General features: G+C 51.2%; 1 protein-coding gene across 2 annotated transcripts in view; it reads left to right on the top strand.

Annotated features, from left to right (window-relative positions):
* The window catches only part of HCN4 (hyperpolarization activated cyclic nucleotide gated potassium channel 4), a 106,628-nt gene that overhangs the window by 82,775 nt on the left and 3,184 nt on the right, over positions 1-20,669 (top strand). The window contains exons 8-11 of one of the 2 annotated variants that reach the window (XR_003530049.1): positions 8,597-10,408; positions 12,365-12,420; positions 13,282-13,515; positions 20,375-20,519. Coding sequence is in view for 1 of the 2 variants with exons in the window: in XM_027657530.1 (XP_027513331.1) it covers positions 8,597-10,206 (1,610 nt within the window). In the remaining variant the exon portion in view is untranslated. Of the gene's footprint in view, positions 1-8,596; positions 10,906-12,364; positions 12,421-13,281; positions 13,516-20,374; positions 20,520-20,669 lie in introns of those variants that run through there. The other variant, XM_027657530.1, reaches the window with a different exon arrangement.

The following is a 20,669-nucleotide window of genomic DNA, read 5'->3' as shown; positions in this document are numbered from 1 at the left end:
TGAGCTAAAGATGTAATTTGGCAAAGCCCCCGCTAATGAGGCCCTGGTGTAAGTGGCAATAAGCCCATCACTTGGGTTATTTAAATTAGACAGTAAAAGCACGGAGAAAATGTAATGTCAGGCACATCCAGGGATGGGCCAGCTCGGCTTTATCTCAGGTTCTCCTGGTCTGGGTGGTCAGTGCTGCTCAGCTTCCCAGCCTGATGCTCTCTGGGACTGTGGATACAGGTGGCCAGGGCACCCTGTGCTTCTTGCCTTTTGCTCTGTGCCTGCTGCACACGTAACTTCCATGAAATTCATGGACAATTCTGAAACAGCTTGAAGAACCTCACATGCTTCTTCCCCAAGGAGAAATTCCGTTCCACAGGCAGCTGCAAAATGTCAACATAAGGTCAGAAGGTGACACAGAGCAACTGGAATAACAGGCCCTTTGGTGCAGAGCCCTGACATTGCCCCCCTTCCTTTTGCCATTCTGCTGACCTGAAACAACATCAGTCCCTATGCCACTGAAAATCCTACTGCTATCCTTGTTTCCCTGGCAATCAAACTCGGTTGTTTTCTATTCTCTCAACCTTACACCTCAACTATTGCAAAATAGCATCTCCATAACCCTTTCCAACTCCGTGGTGCCCAGCACTCTTTAGCTGGAATTGCCCCAAGGAGCCTAAGGGAGTTCTGTGCACCTTACTGAAACTGGCAGATCCAATGGAAATCCCTGTCTTTATAAATAAGGCATTTCTTCACTTCCCCTGGAACGAGCACCTTGCAGACAGAGCAGTGCAGTAGCTGAGTAACAGCATGGACCTTTGAAGGAATCCAAAGTTCTTGCATCTGCTGAGACTCACTGGAAGTGGAGGGATCATTTTGGAGGGCTGAAGTCAAGGAACAGCAGTTTTTGAAAGCCAGATATGAACAGAATTGGGACCATATTTTTGGTTCCTGCCACGTTCTGCTCAGGAGCTGTACACAAGTCGGAAGCAAATGGGAGCCTCTTTCCAAGTCAGTGGTGCAATCCACTGACTCCCTTCTGCCCGGGTGACAGCATGTCCTTGGGGAGCCCAAGCCCCATTGAGCACATGAAGTGGCTCAGAGAGCTCTGTCACTATTCTGGTACCAGGATAAGATCCATCCAATATTCCCCCTGTGCAGTGAGGAATTGAGAGAGCAGGGAGGAAGATCTCACTCCAATGTTTATGGGATTACCTGCTGTTGGAGGGTATGGAAAGCATGGTCTAAGCTTGTTGAGGTAGGAGGACGAGCAGGTGAGGCCTCATCCCTTGCAGCACCAGGAGCAGGGCTGGTTGACTGGAGGCGGGATGAGGTATTCCCTTAGCAGGGCAAAAGCAGTTTGGAAGCCTGTGGGTGGGCAAAGGGGAGGAGAGGGGCTGTGCTTCCTGCAGCCCCTCTGTGTTGGTGTGTCCTCTAACCTTTGCTGGTCATGGGAATTGATATTGGCATCCTGCCTGTGCCTTGCATGGCTGGGGAAGGAGCTCCCCAGGTGTTTGTACTTGCAGAGCTCTTCAAAGACTGGGAGGGATTAGTCTGCAGGAATTGACTGAGGCTGGGATTCTGCAAAGATCTGTGGCCCTGCTTAAGTCTCAGTAACTTCAGACTCTAAAAACTCCTCAACCTGCACAATATCACACTTAACACTCCACAGGCTCAGGGTCGGAAGATTTACACTCAGAGAAATTAAGCTGATCACTCATTAATAATCATTTTATCACTGATTAAATCAGCCTCCCTTTCTTCTTCTTGACCAAGCTGTAAAATTCTCTATAGCATTTGTGTGTTGAAATGATTCTGTGATTTCTCCAGTGAGTAAGTCTTTGTCTGACAGTGTTTGTGAATCGTCCCAGTTTGTGATGCCTCCCTTACGTAAGTCGCATCATTCTGTTCCTGACTGCCTTTGAAACTGGCTTTCAGTGACCACTGAAGCTTAAAATTAGATTTTCACAAGTATTTGCACTTGTAAAACACAACCACTTAAATGTTCATTGAAAGTAAATCCAACACGGGCCGTGAGTATTGTCAAATCAAAGTTCACTGATGCGTTCACAAGATATCGGGGGACAATTATTTTCCACTGTTCAATGTGCTGTAATAAGTACCATAAATGCCTGTCATTAGGTTCTCACCATCCCTATCAAGGTCACTGGTGAGAGCTGAAAGCATCCCTCAAGCCAGAGGAAGGTGTTTTTTCATTTTCATCAGGAATTTTTTTTCCACTTTGGAATGCATATATTTTGAATGCCACTTGCATATGTTTTGATACAAGGATGCCAGTTAACTCAGGATTAAAGATGCCTCGTGTTTCCTCCAGGCATTGCAGATGCTAAAAAAACAAAGGAAAGCCAAGACAACACAATTCCAGTCTCTAAATATAATTTATGGTATTATGCAGTATGAGAGTGTTCTGTTCAAGATACTAGAGTGGTAGAAATTTTAAAAGCTTTGTCACATAAACAAGCCACAAAAATAGCTGTTCCCAAACTTTTTGACTGCCAGCTCATGATCCCACTTCTGCAGTTGCAGTCCTGTTGGGTTTGCAGCCCTGCTTGTCCAATCCTGACTAATCCTCTGGGATCTGCTGCTCGAGGCTGGGCTGGCCCGTGTGAGGGGAGGTGAGCTGGGGATGAGAGGAGCTGGGATCGCTGCCAAGCTCTGCCACAGATTCCCTGTTTGTCCTTGTCCTGCCTTTGCTCCGTGCCTCGGTTCCTCATCACTTCTGCAGGGAAAATAATGCTAAAAGGTGGAGCTGGGAATGTTTCACAGCTGCTCCCTTGGGACAGGGGTTGGGCGAGATCGTGAAGGAATGAAAGGGGCTGAAATGTGGATGGATAAAACAAGGTGTTGTTAGCATCAGTTTTACAGTGTATCCACACTCAAGTGCCAGATCTGTTTACTGCACACAGGTGAGTAACCCCCAAAGAGCTGCACATGTGAGAGGAGCAGGATTATTTATACACATATATATGTGTGTGTATATATATATATACATACACAGTTCTTTTTTGAGGCTGCTAATACAGGCACAGGTAGTGCAAGGATAAAAGTTCCTGTGGCCCAGGTATGCAGTGGGAGAATGTGTGAGCTTCGACTTAAGCAGGAACTAAACAGTTGAATTTCTTTTTTTTTGGAAGCGAAGGCCCAGACTCAGAGTATTTTCTGTTTAGCCTCAGGAAAGGTATCAGTAACTCACCAGCCACGAGGGAATGTAAATTACTTCGGCTTAATTAAGGTGAACTGGCACCCCCGTTCACCTGAATATGAAGTGCCATTTCTCATGCAGCTCCAAAAGGAAAACAAAGCCCAAGACACCCCAAGAGAAGGAACAGTTGGGAGTGGTGATGAGATCTCAGGAGACCTGTCTTTGACTTCATCAATAACTTTGATCTTTGCTACCTGCATTGAAATAAAACATCTGCTCAGATAACATTTTACCATTCCAACACCTTTGTAAATAATTTTCAAGCCTCTTTTTAATTACATGGAGTAGGACCTGGTTACCAATGACACCTCTAGTCTCAGGGGACGTTTCCTGCCTGGAAGGCACTCCAGCAGCTCTCTGCAACCACCCACACTGCAAAGCACCTAACTGACAGAAAACCAGTGCCAGAGTGTCCAGAGTCTTCCAGAGTGCGTCCCTGTCACAGCTGTCAGCTCCAGCAGGGCACTGAGATTGAGTACAGGAGCTTTGGCATTTGTGCCACTTGAGGAGAACTCTTTGGCTTCAGTCTCCAGTGATAAGTAACAGCCAGGACACTGCCTCAGGCACCACAGGCACCACAGCCCCTCCAGAATGACACAGCTCTTCTCCCCTCATGGATATTCACATTCTACCCAGCTCTGCATATTCAGTTTATTTCTCTGCAAAGCTCTGTATGATGGGCATAAATGTGAAGAGTGGGAGGGAAGAGTTCTGTTTATTTTGAATTCTGTTTGACTGTGATGAGATTCACTGGATAATATTATTCACTGTGTGTCATCTGACCTGCAGCAGTTTTGGCTGCATTCTGTCTGTTAAAAGAAATACCACATATTTTGGCAAATACCTGTTTGGTTTATGGAAGAGGAGAAGCAATCAGTGGCAGGCCTGAGCTGTACTGGGAGGGAAGACTTCCACTTGGAAAGATAGGGAATTGTCCATTTAAAATGTACCATCCAAGTTCAGAGGATGCAGCTTTAGCAAGAGGGAAGCAGAGGTGGGGGATGCAGAGGCTGCTGCCCTGGGTGTGGAAGAGCTCACACACCCCCTGTGCCATGGATTTACATGGCTCTCAGGGAAGTTAATCTGCAGCAGTTTCCAGAGCAGGTTTACGTGTTCTGAACTCCTCTGGGTATGCTCCTAGGGTTGATCCAGCTGGCTTTGCTGAGCTCTTTTCCAGGAGCTCCTTAAATTCCAGGCAGAAACCTTCCCACAACAGTAAGTGCAGTTCAGTGCACTCACTGAGAGGTGAGGCTGGGACGGGGAAGGACTGGGAGTTAAGAATTATTCTGAGTTCCCTGTTCCAGCTGATTACCCTGTTTACATGGACTCTAAGGCAGCAGCAGGAGCTGGAGCAGCGAGACCTCCCAGCCAGGACAGTCCCAGTGCAGAGGAGTCTCCCTGGGGCAGGGGAGCAGCCGTGGCAAAGTGCCAGTCACCGTGTCCAGGTTTTTCTGTGATGCCCCTCTGGGGATGGTGGCAGCAGGCTGAATTCCCACAGGACACCAGTGACCCAAGGAAGGGAGGGCAGAGACCTCCTGCAAAGCTGGGATGTGCTGCAACCATTTAGGACGAGGCCTATGAATAATGAGTGAAGACCTGAAAGAAGTAACCGTGTGGTGGGAACAGCCACTCTGACAGCAGGCTAGGGCATAAGGCAGCCTAATAAAGTGAGATTATTTCAAATACATGCAAATTCAGAAAGCAATTTAGTGACCTGAATTCTTAAACTGCAGCCAGTGGGCTTAGAGAGAGCTGAAAAGAAAACTGAACAAAAAGTCACAGCTAATTTCCCCTGTGTCTGTGCAGAATTTTAACAACAGAAAGCTAATTTTGATTATTTGATAGAAGAATTATTGTTGAGTGCTGGCTCCTTTTATGAAATCACATGAGCCTTTCTCCCTGTTCTTTTGTGTGCTATCTACAGTTGAGGAAAATCTGACTTTGCAATTCTTAATTAAGGGAGCAACATCTGTTTGCTTCGTTTCCATAATTTTACATACCCCACTCCACTTCAAAGCACCAGTAGCTTTGCTGTGAACATCCTCAAGGCTCTAAATATCTTCCTTTCCCCCTATATTTAGCTCGTTGTTGCAGTGAGGAAAACAGGGAGGTTTTAGACCCCAGAGGGAGTTCTAAAGCAAGGGAGGGGAGGTGGTGCATGGGGTGGTTGCAGGTGGTTCCTCTGCCAGCTCTGGGCCATCCTGGTGGGTTTGTGTAGTGCTTTTGGGGTGAGATTTGGGTGGATTGTTTATCTCTGTCCCTTAAACTCTGCTCAGCACTGTAATTTCTGCGGGATAAACAACACAGAAGGACAAACTGTCACACAGAGCCTCCCTGATTAGATTGAAAGGGAACAGAGTCTCTTTTCCTCTCTCCTGATGAAGCTTCTCCCTGGTTTAGCAAGAACACAGGGCTCCCTGCGGGTGGCTGAGCAGAGCTGGGAGCTGCAGAACCTCATTTCAGCGAGGGTTACACAGAGCAAACTCATCAGCCATCAGCCCTCTCAGTGCTGTTCTCTGCTCTCCCTTTGGGCAGGGGCTGGGACAACAAATCCAGAGCAGGGAAGTGAATTTGTAACTGAAGCAGCTTCATAGATAAGATTAGGAGGAGGAATAATCTCAGAACCAATCTCGGAACCACTGGCCCAGGCAAAGTTACTCCCACTCCCTTGTTCCGCTGCTGGGTTATGTCTCATGCAGGTCCTTAGTCAGACCTGCCAGGGAAATGTATTTGTCCCACCAGGACTCTGCTCTGTGCCTGCTCTCATCTGGTGCCGCTTGGAAGGAGGATTTTCTCCAGAAGCAACTAATAGGACTTATATTGGTGTGTGGAAACATCATGTAAATGATGCAATTCATTAGAATGGTGAAACCAATTAATTTTTCAGTTTGCCAACCAATTATAGTTTGGAAAAATGATTTTGAAAAATTCCTCTCCCCTTCAATAGCTGAGAGAACATTTTCAGTAATTTTCTACAGTGTTCTGGAGGAGAAATTTGATATTTTCTTGGCAAAACAGAAGAGAAAAATTTGATCTAATGAAACAGTTAATAGATACAAGCTGGGCTCAGGAAAACAGTTAAGTGTAATGTAATTTCAAAGGCAAAATGAAGTGTTCTGTTTTAAAAACTAACAAAAATAATCATTCCAAGTATTTTACTGGTATTACTTTATGGATTTGACACAAAGTTAAGGAGCTTTGATCGGCCCATTTCCGGTGAATATTAGGCACCTTTGGAAAACATTAGCATGTTCTCTGTTCAGTGCCCTGCCAAGGAAACCAGAGTCTGTTGAGCTCCCTGTGTGTAGTCAGGAGCTCAGGCCATGGGAACACCAGTTCCCATCCGGGAGCTCTGATGACATCACTGTGCTTTCCATCGGAATCCAGGGCAGCGCTGGGAATTCCAGGCCTAGTCAAGCACACGGAGCAAATCAGGAGCCAAAGCCAGGTGACATGGAATTAAAAGAGTGGAATGAGATGCAATGATGGAAACACAGAGCAGTGGCTGCTACTGAGCCTTTCAAGAGCTGTTCCTCCTTCCCCTGCCCCGGCCGTTCCTCCCCAGCCTGGATTTGTCCAGTATCAGGACAGCAAATGCAGCAAGGCACCTTTTTAGCTTTGAGCTCAGCATGATGTCTCCCACTCACATCCTGACCTTGCAGTGGTGCAAGATCTACAGATTCCACATGCTGGGATTTGTACCTTCAGCTCCAGAAAGGGAGTGATTACAAACCTGCAGCCTGAGCCCCTCCTTAGCTCAGCAGTGCTGGTCACGCTCTCCCTTACCTGCCAGTTGTAGTGAGGCAGGTTATCTTCTCTCCATGCTCTCTTTCTGTTTGAGCAGCACTTTGTGAGCCTGTTTGTATGTGATTCTAGTAAAACCCAGGTGGAAGTAACTGTGTGTGTGTGTGTGTGTGTGCAGCGAGACCCTCTGCACCGTTCCCTCCCTTTCACTACCAAAATGCAGTTTAAAGGTGACATTCATGCTCTCTCTGGTGTGCCTGGCTGTGGGTAGAAGCAGGATCTGTCTGTATAGGAGTATCCAGTGTTATTCCAGTGCAGCATACAGTGAAACAGCCATTATATAATATCCTACACATGCACTTCCAGTGCAGACAAGCTCTCCAGCCCTTGGAACGACTTTAGCAGCGCAGAACCCTGTTTGCCTCCAGGACCATGTCCTTCCCAGGCTGATGTCTTGCTCTGAAATGAGAAAAGAAAGCCTTTCTGCGGTTCTTTTTTTGGTTTTTTTTTTGGTAGGCAGTGGGTGAAACACAAAAGCATTAAGCATCCCATCCCAACACCCACAACAGACACGTCCCAGTTCAGCTCCAGGGTCAGAACTCTGGCAGCGTCTCAGTGCAGCTCAACCCACTGCAAGCACCCAGGGCCACACCTCATCCTTTATAAAGTCATAAATGCTTGATTTTAGAAGGTAAAAGAAAGGAAAAACCCTCAGCGTGTTCTTCCTACCACATAGCCCTGAATGGTTCCCCAGAGCCTGACTGGTTCTGTCCTTCAGGCCAGGAGTGCATCCCTTCAGTGCCAGGTGCACTCCCAGGCCAGACGAACTCATTCCACCACATTTTCCAGCCCATTGCAAAGGCAAAGCGCTGAGTTAATGCTTTGCTGCAGGCTGGACAGGCCAGCTGGAACATGACGTTTCTGGTCTGCAGTTTCCCTAAAGCTGGGACTAGAAGGGCATGGCCAGGCAGGATGAGAGCTGCAGGATGTCTGAGGGTCATACCTGGGCCAGCTGAGCTTTTCCAGCACAGAAAGTCATAGAAGAGAATCACAGAATCATTAAGGTTGGAAAAGACCTCCAAGATCATCAAGTCCTTCTGTCCCTTGTTCACAGAGAAATTTCCTTGCAACTAAATCCACATATTTGACTCTGGAGTAAACAAGTCACATGAGACAGATGAGAAAAGGGTGTAACTGAAGGAGAGTAACTGAAGACTTCACTGGACTTACATTTTTGAGGATTTATTCTCCTTTTTTTAATGGAAGCTTAGATTGTGAGGTGCAAGATAGGACTCTTCCAGATCCATAAGCTTTGCGACCAGTCTACCACACTTATCAAAAGTGGCTTTACTGTCTAACTAGGGATATGTGTCCTGTTGGGCTCAGTTTGATGGGATCTTGAGGTTATTCATACCACAAAAGCAGAAGATGTGATGTTTGTCATCTTGTTGCTGGAGCAGAGAGACTATGCACAGATCCCATGAGGACAGTGGAGGGGAGGCAATGCCAACAATTCGAAGGAAGTCTGGCAGGAAGCTTTGAGGAAGCCTCCCATGCTTTGACATCCCAGAATGACTCTTTCTCTCTTCACTTTCTCTTGACATCCCAGAATGACTCTTTCTCTCTTCACTTTCTCTACAGGCAAGAAGAATTCCATTCTGCTGCATAAAGTCCAGCATGACCTGAATTCGGGTGTTTTCAACTACCAGGAGAATGAGATCATCCAGCAGATCGTGCAGCACGACAGGGAGATGGCTCACTGTGCTCACAATGTCCAGGCTGCCGCCGCCGCCGCCTCCACACCCACCCCGGTCATCTGGACCCCACTGATCCAGGCCCCCCTCCAGGCTGCAGCAGCCACCACATCTGTGGCCATCGCCCTGACCCACCACCCCCGGCTCCCCACAGCCATCTTCCGTCCACCTGTGTCTGTCCTGGGCTCCCTGGGGCAACAATCCAACCAGACTCCCAGGCAGCTGAAAAGATTTCAATCCCTAATCCCATCAACCGGCCCCTCTGCCGTAGGCTCTCCCTCCAGTACTCCATCCCAGCTGCACACACCCGGAGCAGAAACCCCCTCGTCCTCTTCCTTCCACATCCAGCAGCTCGCAGGGTTCTCAGCTGCCGCCGGCTTAGGCCAGTTCCAGGTGGGATCCCCTCCAGGTGGCTCAAGCCAGCCGGGTTTGAGCAGCACCTCCTCGGTGGGACTGAGCCAGTTCCAAAACGCACCTTCTGGATCACCCTTAGGTGCAGCTCAGCCGGTGCAGCAGCAGCAGCAGCAGCAACAACAGCAACAGCAGCAGCAACAGCAGCAACAGCAGCAGCAGCAGCAGCAGCAGCAGCCAGCCCTTTCCAGCAGTGGATTTGGGCACTTCCAGCAAGCCACAACCAGCTCCCCATCAACGTCCCTCACCCAGCTCTCATCAAACTCACCCCCCAGTCTTCTCAACCAGTTCCAGCCAACCACCAGACCACTGCAGGGGGGACAGTTACAGCAGCTCTCGGGCAGTGGGACTTTGGGGGGAATGAATCACTTCCAACCCCCTCCTTCTTCCAACTCTCCATCCTCCAGCCTAAGCCAACTGGCACAGGCCTCAGGTGGGCCGTCCTCAGGCCTGTGCCAAACACATCCAAGTGCATTAGGATCTTTAACTGGAACGATAGCCCAGCTCCACCAAGAACGGCCTCCCTTTGCCTCCGTGTCTCCACTACAACAGTCCGGTGTCGCCTCTCCCTCTTACACCCCTTCTGGCCTTAGTCCTCCCAGTCAGAGCCCAGTGGCTACAAGAACTTTCCAGAGTGGCCCTGCCGGGCCCACAGGCTCTCACGGCTCGCTGCTGCTGCCCCAGCCCGCCAGCCCCCCTCCGCAGATCCTGCAGGCCAAGGCCGCGGCGCCAGTGCCGGTGCCGCCGGGACGGCTCAACCAGGACATCAAGCTGATCTCTGCTTCCCAGCCATCTCTGCCCCAGGAGCTGGCGCAGACACTGGGCCACAGTTCTCCTCATTCCTCTAGAGAATCTGTTTCCAGCTTCTCTCCTTTTCCTGGAGGAGGGACTGGACTTCTGGGGAAGCCTTGTAGCTCGATCCCCGGGCGTGTGACTTTGCCGCGGCAGATGTCCTCAGGGTCTTTGCCACACCCGCTGGTGTTCGGGGCCGGCGCTGCTCCTCTGACTGCTGGTGGGCGCAAAGAATCCATAGTGCTCACAGGGGATCTGGAGCCCGTCAGATCCAAACTGCCCTCCAATTTGTGAGGACTCCTCCCGAGAGCTGGTTATGTCAGCCCTGCAGTTCAGTTCCTGATTAGTTCATGAAGCATTTTTTTTTTCCCTTTCCTTCTCTCCCACCCCGCACCCGCTTTGTTTTCTCCATTTCGTTTGTTTAGGTTTAACTGTGCTTAGAAACAAAGAAAAACACATGAAAAACAACAACAACAACAAAAAAGAAGATAACCAGGTATTCTTAGAGCTATAGATTTTTGGTCACTTGATTTTATAGAATATTTTAATACATGGAACAAAAGGATATGAGCAAATTTAATCCAACGAGGTAACGCACAGGCGAGGCGTGTGCCTGAGCTGGAACATGTGAATGATCAGCCATAGAAGCCACCAAAAAAAGGTTTTCCTGTTGAGACAAAGATCCGAGGTTGACATGGGCTGTAGGAGGTGACATCAGGTCAGGTCTGTAGCTGGTGTTTTAGGACAGCCCTGGTTGGCCTCAGCTGTGACCCTGGTCCGCAGCAGCTGGTTCTGGGGGTCATGGATGGCCCACTGTGAGCACCAGAAGGTGTCCCTTCCTCCCATGTTCCCTCCTGTGTTCAGATTGCAGAGCAAGCGAGAAGAGGGGGGAATTTCACTATTCCAGACCCCTCTAGGGATTTCCCAAGGGCCAAGTTTTGGTTTGGACTCCACTTGAAGAAGATGAAGGTGACCAGCAGGTGGACTGATGCTCTGATGGGAACAAGGAGCAGTCTCTTGTAGGTCACAAGGAGGGCAGTGATTATCCCCTCTGTATTTTTGTCATGGATGTGGGCAGTGGGAAAAATCTTGGCTCTGCCAGCACACCAGGCAGTGACCTCAGCTGGCACAAAGGCCCAAACTTCAGCCTCTCCGTGGTTTGGAAAGTGTGTGTGCAAAGCCAGGGGAGGGATGGAGAAGGAAAGCACTTGAACCTTGCCTCTGTCACGTTACTGTCTCAGTGTCCATGGGCTGACTGCTTTGAAGAGAACTAGAAAAGGACTGAGCAGTGGGGTGCAGTCACCCCTGCCCTCCTCCTCCTCAGCCTAGAGGAGTTTGAGCTTTGAGGCACCCAGAGTAGTTCTGGTGCCCAGCCAAGAATCCTCCAGATTTGCAACTCTGTTTTCACCACTCACACCAGATTAGACCAGAGATTTGGCCAGCCATGGTCTGTGCTTCCCCCCTGCCGGGGGGGTCCGAAATCCTGCGTTTGATTTCACCAGCAATAAGAGCTGCACCCGATGGGCTTTGGCCTGGCCCTGCAGCTGCAGCGTCACTGGACACACCTGGGGCCTGGCAGGCACCTGGAGCTGGAATTTTTGGGCTCCCCTAAGACAGTCAGAGTGGGATGAGGGCATGAGGGGCCGCTGGGTGCACACTGAGAAGATGCAGCCTTTACCTCTAGAGTGAATTTCTCCTTTTCTGTTACTTTGATCCTTTCTCTGTTTCAGTTTTTCTTAGGCCAAGAGGTGTCTACACCTCACTGTAAGAGTCAGGTGCTCAACTTTTCTAACCCTTGTTAGAAAGACATCCAACCTCCCTCTGTTTCCAGCTATCATGGGGGTCCCCAGAGGGAAAGCAGGACTTCATGCAGCAGTGCCAAAAACTTATCCCAGTAATGATATAGGTCCCTCAAACTCCCTCTCTGACCTCCTCCCACCCCCAAAACACTGGCTGACAGTTGTTTTTTATACTGAATTGTTTGCAAAACTCTTTGACATGTGCCTGTATCTCGAATGTTGCTGCAGCATTCCTGGGCACTCCTGCTTCAACGTGCTTTGGTGGCTCAGAATTCAGATGTAATCAGCTTTGGTCTTCCTTAAAGGGTCAGGGGAACTCTAGAAATGTTTTTTCTACTAGCTACATACACCTATATATGTGTGAGTGTGTGTGGTGGGAGGGGTGCATGTGTGTGTGTGTGTGTGTTTGTATAGATTTTATATATCTATCTATATATACACACATGCTTTTATATATATAGTATAGTTATACACCTATGTAGTCTATTTATGCACACATGTAAGCACACACACACACACACACACACATTTATATATATATATATATATATATCTCCTAGTTTTAAAATACATGTCGATTTTGACCCTCCTGTAGGACTGATTGGCAGGTGATAATTATAATCTATAGATCCTGCTTTTCCAAATATGTACAGGTTCATCTTGAAACAGGAATTGAAGCAGACTCACAGACCCTCTCATATTTTCAAAGGTATGAGGCAGTTCCTAAAAGGAAGACTCACAATATCCTTTTCAGTTTTCTATTTGGTTTAGCAAACTTTTTCCCCCATGTGCTGGAGGGCCCCTAGAACGAGCATCTCGAGAGGCTGGGAGCTGAGTTTGGCTGTGGGGTGGGAAAGCAGGGGGAAAGGTCTCCAGCCCAGCAATGCCAAGCCCTGCTCGATGGCTGTCCTGTGACTGCTGCACTGGTACTTGAATTCACCAGCCCCGTGGACACTCAGACAGGGGGGGCACAGGACCCCCAGGGCTGGCTCTGGCAGACGTGTGTTCCATCACCACTGCTGAACATCCTCCTTTGCTTTGTGTTTCACGGGGATCTCCTTTGGTTTCCCAGTTCTTAGCAGTGCAGTAGCCAATGTTGAGTTATTCTGACTGGACCCCAGTCAACACTAGGCTTGTCTCAGTAGGTGGAACTCTATTTATTATTATTATTATTATTATTATTATTACTACTACTACTACTGTTATTTTTGTTTTCTTTTGGGGGGAAGGGAGGGAAGAGTTCTAGGGTGGGGTTTGCAATATAAAACACACAATAAAAACCTTAGTAAATAAAAACATGAAAAACCCATCCCTCTGACTTGCTGTCTGCTTTAAGTGGAGAACTTCAGGCAACATGAGATGAGGTTTAAAGAAGAAAAGTCCCTTGGGTGGAATTTCAGTCCTTTGCCTCACTTTTGTCTCTGTTTTCCTGATGTCTTCAGAGCTATAGCAGCGTGTTGACCACCTCACATATTCTCATCTGAAGTCTGTGTTGATCCATTGATCAGTAGAAGTGTAAAACTTTTGCCTACACTTGACTTTGTAACAGTTCAAGGGAGGAATCTGGTAGTTGTTTTGCAGATGTGTGTACGAAATCCTTCACGTTAATGGCAGACGTGGCAACTCTGGCTGACTGTGTGATCCGTGGAGAAGGGCCCAAGGAGCAGGATGCAGATGTGAACAACCTGGAACAGGGACTGCCACAGGAAGCAGACAAAGCAGGGAGGAAGGAAGCAGCAGTTTCCAGGTCTCAGACTAAGCTGGATGGTGATTCCAAGGTCAGGAGCTGATGTATTTTAGGAAGGTAAAAAGGCCTCAGCTCTCAGCTTTCATTTCACTCCTGCAATGCCCTCTTGGAGTCTGTGTCCAAACTCTCTCTGGGAAGTGACTCCTGCCTGGTCAGTTGTCGAGTTTCCATGAGAGAAGTTCAGGCACTAAAACATTGTTTTACATTTCAAAATTAATTTCTGTGCCAGGCTTTTTTATTTTACATGCCATTACTATAACAGAGGGAATGGGTTGCTAGTCCTGCCCCATCAAATTTATTTTTTTTTAAATTATAAGTAATGTTTAAATGTAAACTTTCAGCTTGGACTAGAACAAAATCCAAGTTTTGAGCTCTTAAACTTCCCTGTGAAACCTTCCTTTTGCTCCCCATGCGCAGGTATTGGTCTCCAAGCAGGGTTCAAGGCACAGCCCCACTGCCAGGAGCTGCAGTAGGATGGGCAGGACCCTGTCAGGAGGATCTCCTGCCCTTCCTGAAGGCAGAGCAGAACACAGGAACACAATATCCATGAGGCCCTCCAGGCAGACATGGTACTGGGGGAACCAGTGACACATCTTGGAGGCTGGTCTTTACCCTCCCAGAACATTTCAACACTTGTGGCCACATCTCTGCTCCAGGCCATTGTGGATCAGGGCAGGTTTTCCCTGGCAGAGAAAAGCCCTGGCTCCACTCTCTGGAGGAGCTGGAGGAAGCCCCATCCAGTGTAGAAAAGCACACTTGGAAAGGCTTGGCTGGTCTAGCAGGGGTTGGGGCCTCCTTGTCTTCCTGGGAGGAACTAAGACCACACTGGGATTTCATGATCCGGCTGTTGAGAGAAAACTCCTCAGGCACCACAGCCAAGTCACTGCCCATCAACAGGGTGGTTTGTCCACCCCCTCACCACCCCCTGCCCTGCAGTGCCTGGAGAAGACCCTGGTGTGGGGGCTCAGAGCTGGGAAAAGGCAGGATCATCAACTCTTGGGATTACTTCTCCCTTTGCCCAGTTGCATTTCAGCCTTGGCTTGGGAAACTGTCCTGGACTGGCTGCCTACCCCACTCACCTTTTCCCCCAGAGAAGCAGGAGCACTGTCCAGTTTTAGGAGAGAGGCAGGAGCTCCCAGACTCATTGGACCCTGTGAGAGATTTCGGGGTGTTGGACACAGTTCCTGGCAATGCTTTCCTGCAGGCACTGGAATTGTCTGGTCCCTGCACCAGCCAGCCTTAGACAGGAAGGGAAGTGATGCCAGAGCCGCAGGGAGGAGCAGGCTGAGGCTCAGCTCTTGGAAATGAGGGTTTTCTCCCCCCCTCACTGAGCTGTTTGGTGGTGAGGTTCATGGAGCACTGTGTGGGCAGCAGCCTGGCAGGACCCTGAGCCTTGTTCTCCAGTCACAACCACCCTGAGAGAGACTCTGCAACACCCCTCATGTTCTCAGGAAGCCTCACACTGAGGATAGGGTTGTGCATGCCCTGGCTGAGTCCTTTTTTATAATCTCTGCAAACTGAGGGAGTTTGTGGCCCTGGGCACAGGGCCGAGGAGCTCAGATGAGGCAGCAGGAACCCTACAAGGTATTCCTGTGAATACCCCAAAACAAAAGGGATTCGCACCTTTTTCCTCCTTGCTAGAGGAGTCATTGGTAAATTAGGAACTATCCCTTTAAAGAAATTGATGCATCATAGTATATTGTAGATTTTATTTAAAGTAAAGAAAACCAGACAGCAGTGACAGCTTTGACTCTACCAGCCTCAGGGCCAAGCTCGTACCTGCCACCCAAGGCACTGCTCTGACAGTGGGATATGAGCTGCAAACCCCGAGCTGTTCCTGTTACTTTGTGGGAGATGATCCCTTTGGAATATGGAAGGTGTGCAGGAGGTGATGCCCCCGTTCATGGCCAAACCACAGTGTGTGAAAACAAACGAGGGTGTGGCTGTTGGGCTGGCACAGCCTGGGCAAGGTCACCTACTGCTGCCCCTCCACCCGCAGGCAGAGAGGTGACATCCCACTGCTCATACCCCTGAAGGACTTTTCCAACACCTTGGGAATTCCCTGCTGCCAGAGCTGCAGCAGGTCACCCACCTGAGCTGCTCAGCAGCCACCCCCTGCAGACTGCAGAGAGCAGGAGTGGCTGAGGGGCCCCCAAACCTTCCCCTGGGACTGGAGACACAGCGAGGGGGGAGGAAGGTGAGGGCACAGAATGTTCATTTCCTCATGTGGGGGGGTTGGGCACAAACCTTTCCAGTCCAGCCCATCTCTGCCAGCAGCCTGTCCCTCCCTGGGACAGGGATACAGAACTGGAGTACAGATCCCAGGGGAGGCACGAGGATGGAAGCAAATTCCTGGAGCCCAGGGAGGGAGAGGAGAGGGGCCAGGATTGGCTTCTCAACAGTGCTGGGCATCCTGCTTGGGCTGAAAGGCTGACCAGGAGTTTCTGCTTCCCATAGGAAGGGAGCCAGAGCCAGAGCTGGTGCCAGCATGATCCCAGCACCTGATGAGGCAGGATCCTTCCCCTTAGAGATGATTTTCCCTGCCCAGCACTGGTGAGTGGCAGCCACGTCCCTGAGCCACAGAGAGGCTCAGCTGGGACATCAGCACCGTGTGGATCCCAGGAGAGGGCAGGAAAAAGCCCATGCCAGGCCCCCAGGAGCCCAGTGCCAATGCTCTGTCCCAGACCAGGGGTAAAGCCCAGGAACTGGGATGTACTGGCATAAACAAGCAGCCCCTTTTTGCTGGAGGCACTTTGATGCTACAAACTCCCTCCTCATTCACTACTGTCCCCTTGCAGGCAGTATCCCACCCCTGCATCCCTGGCTGAGGTGACCTGTGGGCAGGGATGTGGCTGGCCCTTTCCCACTGCTGAGCTAAAGCTGGGCTCAGTAACTCCCCTCAGCAGTGGGACAAGAAGCAGGACAGGGAAAGCAGCAGTTTTGCCCTCAGGAGCTGGAGGTGGTTTTGCAGCAGCTTTTCATCAGCCTTGCAGTTCCTTGGTTGCATTTCTCCCTTTCCCCACACAGAGGAATGCTCCTGTCATGATCCCAGGTTTTGTGTGTGCCTGTGGCCCACCCCTCGCACCCCCCAACTCTCCCCTGGTTTCTAACCCAAGTCTACACCCAGAAACCTGCAGAAATTAAATCAATCTGCTTAGGCACGTTGTGAGCAACCTGCTTGCAGAGGTGCAGCCTTGGCTGAATGCTGCTTTTCTGCAGGAGGGGACACCCAATGTCCCAGCCCCAGGTCATGGCTCAGCAGCATGTATTTTTCAGCACAGACCAGCAGTGCTGAAGCCTGAGGTCCCAGATGCTCTCCCTGTTCAGGGTGTTGGTTGGGAGGCCCCAGGGGGCATGACCCTGTCTCTGAGCTGCCTGCTCTCAGTGCCACCCTCCCCAGGGACCCCCCAGCAGCACATGGGGGAAGCTGAGGGGGAGCTGGGGGTCTGGCTATGCTGGGATCAGAGCACAGTGCTAGGTCTTCCCATTGTCCCCAGTCCTGCTCTCTGGATGGGTGAGGTGTCTCCAAACCCATCCCCTCAGTGATTTCTCCCCGTCGATAAAAAAGGGGCTGAATTTTAACACCAGTGTCTGGACCTTGGTTTTGTCACGTCATTTGCAGAGGCCTCAGACATTCACTAATTCCTGCACACCTTTGCCTGAGCCCCACTTTGACTTTAGGCTCTGATTTTAATGGAGCTGAATATGGTGCCATCTACTATGGCAAATTAAGGGAAGAAAATCCTGACGGCTCTGCCATTTACAGCAGCAGGAAAGGAGATTGATTTTCTTTTAAGCAGCATTGCAACCCAGCTGCCTCCAGCTTCCAGCTGACCCCAATCACAGCAGCCACTGTTCTGCTCAAGTCCCCGTTTTAGGAGGCACCTGATTAGAACAGGCATTGAGTGAAGTCTCCCAGAAGAGGGAGATGCTCTTTTGTTTCGGTGCAGGAGACACAACAGCTTCCTAGGTTAAAACGGGAGCTGTAGCCCAACAAGTGCCGGGCCTGCTGTAGGAATTCCGCTGGGTGACCTCTTGGCCTGGGCACTGCAGGACCCGGCTCTCCCACCCTGCCCCCGGGAAGGGACTGGGAGCAGCCCGGAGCTGTCCCGCAGTGCCGGGCAGGAAGGCGTTAACAGCAGCTCCCGGTGCCACGTGTCTGAACGCCTTCCCCTCCCTGGGAAGCCGCTCTCCCTGAGTGTGCTGCAAATTAGAGAGCCCTTCAGGGTCATTTTCCCCCTCTTCCCTTTTATTTTGTGTTTTTATACACCGCTTTGTTCGGCTCTGATGGGAATGCCCCAGGCTCGCCCACGCGTCTGGCACAGCCCCTCCGGAGGAGACACGTGCTGTCCCCTCCACCCTGCCGGGGCCCTGGGGGTGGCCGTGGCTCTCGGGTGTCCTGTCCACCCGCTGCAGCCCCAGGGTGGTGTCCGTCCCTGTCGGCTCCTCTGCAAGGCTCAGGGCTGACTGGGGCCGCTCCAGCCCCCAGGGATCTGAGAGCTGCTCCCTGCTATTGCTGATGCTCCAGTTGGCCCAGCTGCCTCCCCACCTCCCCATCCTGGGAACAGGTCCATGGGGTGGGGGTACAGCACATCCAGGTGCTGCTGGAGCAAACCCACCAGAGCCGGAAGGGCCGAATGGACTCGTGGGAGCAGTGATTTCTTGCTCTTAGGAGGAAAGATGCAGGACAGGGCTCCGGTACTGCTCCTTTGTAAGCAATTCCTGCTTTCCCCCTCCTCCCGGGAGCAGCAGTATGTATTGCCAGGAACACAGGACCCCTCCTGGGGAGAGAGGGGGCACTGTGTTGGGTCAGGACAGTGCTCATGGCTGCACTGCCAGGCAGGAACAGTGTCCTGAGGGATTATTAACCCTTTACCTGTTGCCTCGTGTTTCATGGCAAAGATTTCAGTGTCAGGACAACTTGGTATTTCATGTTCCTGCAATCCTTGTGCTCCTGGAAAGGCTGTGGAACTGAGGACATACATACTTAGCTCTATGAAGATGCTCTGCCAGGGCTGCAGATACTGCAGGGAGACCTGGGGACACAACACACATATTTTTAGGTCCCTGTCCCCAGCAAAGTGGTCTCCAGAATCATAGAGTTTGGTTCAAGTAGTATGAAAACAGGCAGATACCAGCCTTGGGCACTTAGGAATATCCTCTGAGAGCCCATGAGTCACAAGCTGTGAGACTCAGCGTCCAGTTCTAGTTTGTCCTGGTGCTATTCTTTGCTTGATGGGTTTTACTAGATCCTAGCAGATCTCACAGCTCCTAAAGCAACCTTGGTTGGGAATGATGTCCCCACTCCAGCCCTCATCCCATGGACACTCCACTGCAGCAACCAAAGTCCAGCTGGGTGGGCAGAGCAGCCCCAGCCATGAGCAGCTGGGTGATGCCCATAATGGGGGCCCTGATTGGGGGTGAAGATGGGAAGCACCTGGGGAGGGTGGGGCACAGGGGCAGGGTCCAGTGTGACCTCTTCCAGTCCTTGCAGCAAACATCAGGTTTCTCCAGGTCTGCATAGGTAATAGGGGCGGTGGGGATTTTGGGGTGGCTTCTTACTTTAAGTCCACTTTTTGAGGGATGCTGGTGGTCCTTCTAATTCCTGGCTGCTGGGAGCAGCTGTGGGGAAAGGCTGAGCCCTGGCTCTGTGCTCCCAGTCCACACTGGGCACTTTGTCCCCCTGGACATGGCTGCCCTGGGAGGTGGTGTGGGGGGTGTGGTTGGAGTGGAAGGTTCTGGAAGGTGCTGTGTGTTGGTACATGGGCCGTGTGCCCTGTCTTTGGGGTCCTCTCCATTCCCACAGGTTTGGGGCCAGGACTGGGCAGCATTTCCCCCTGAGCCCTGTGTCTGGGCATGCCTTATCTTTTTTGGCTTCCCCACCTTCCCTGCACTTCCAGCTCTACTTTCCCAGCACTGGCTGCACCAGCCGGGTTTTTTCCTGTTTTTTCCCAACTGGGAAGAACCACTCCAGTTCTCTGTGCTGGTGCCCAGACCTGGGCAAGGGAGAGCAGCAAATCCATAGGGATCCAGGAGAGAATGCAGCCATGGAAGCCTCTGTGAAGCACCTCCTTGTGCCTTCAGCCTGGTCTCCGGGGCATGGGAATGCTGTGAGGGCTGTGTGGCTCTTCGGAAGGGGATGGAGAAACCTGCAGGAGCAGCCAGGGGGTGAAAGGAGGAGGGCAGGATATGGTCCAGCTGCTGGGGGACAGCCCTTGAGGTTGGGGGGTGCTGGGAGAGGGCACCATATGGGAGTGATGGAGAGCCCTTGGGAAGGTTTCCCTGGCAGCTGCTCAGTACCCTTCTCCAGCGACAGGGATTTTTTGTTTCCAGGCTCCACATCCTCACGGCAGACAGATTGATGGGATCGGTGTGGGAGCAGGGATGTGCCTGATAAAGCAGCAGCAGCTGCCAGGGAAACCCCTGTGCGGGAGGGAGCTCCGGCCCCGCCGTCCTCCGCAGATCCGGGATGGATGGAGCGGATGCTGTTACCATGGCGACGGTGCCCACCGAGGACAGATGGGCTCTGGTGTTTTCCTCACGCGCAGGGATGCCAGGATCCGAGAGGATGCTGTCGGAACGCAGCCATCCCTGGCTTCCGTGGGGAAGCCCCTCCCCGGGCTCTCCCTGGCCGGGGCACAGGGCGTGTGTCTGATCACAAACCCGTGCCCAGCAGCCCCCTCGGGTGCTGCCGGGTGTTGTCCCCTCCCCAGTCCCCCTGTCCTGCTGCAAGATGGGACCTGGGGATCGACCTTAGCAGCAGCCTCGTGCTCCCTTTGAAAGGGTCCTGAGGGGGTCTGAACTCAGGTCAGGGTTTTCCAACACCTCTGCCTGGATGCTCCAGCTCTGTCAGGACCTGCCAGCCAGGGACAGCCACTGAAGTCACTAATGGGGTTTCTCTTTGTTTTCCCCTCAGCTTTGCAGCCCAGGACTGAAGACCCCACCTCATCTCTAGGGGAAGATGAAGTTACAGGAGGTGGAGGCACTGACAGCCAGCCTAAAATGAAAAAGGGACACAGCCTGTGGCAGCCCAGCCTTGCCCTGCCTGCAGCCTGCTGAGGGTGAGTCCTGCTGATCTGGATTACGTTCACGTGTGATGATTTTATTGCCACATCTCTGCATGCCTCGTTTAACTCTCCCAGCCTTCCCCCCGCTGGGGCTGCTGCAGGAGGCTGTGACCAGGGGTGTGTGGGGCAGGAGGCTGTGACCAG

The sequence above is a fragment of the Corapipo altera genome, unplaced genomic scaffold (genome assembly GCF_003945725.1).
Source record: "Corapipo altera isolate COAL_440 unplaced genomic scaffold, ASM394572v1 308, whole genome shotgun sequence".
Classification (NCBI taxonomy): Eukaryota; Metazoa; Chordata; class Aves; order Passeriformes; family Pipridae; genus Corapipo; species Corapipo altera.
The sequence above is the reverse complement of the archived record's forward strand: the minus strand, read 5'-3'. Positions and strand labels throughout refer to the sequence as shown.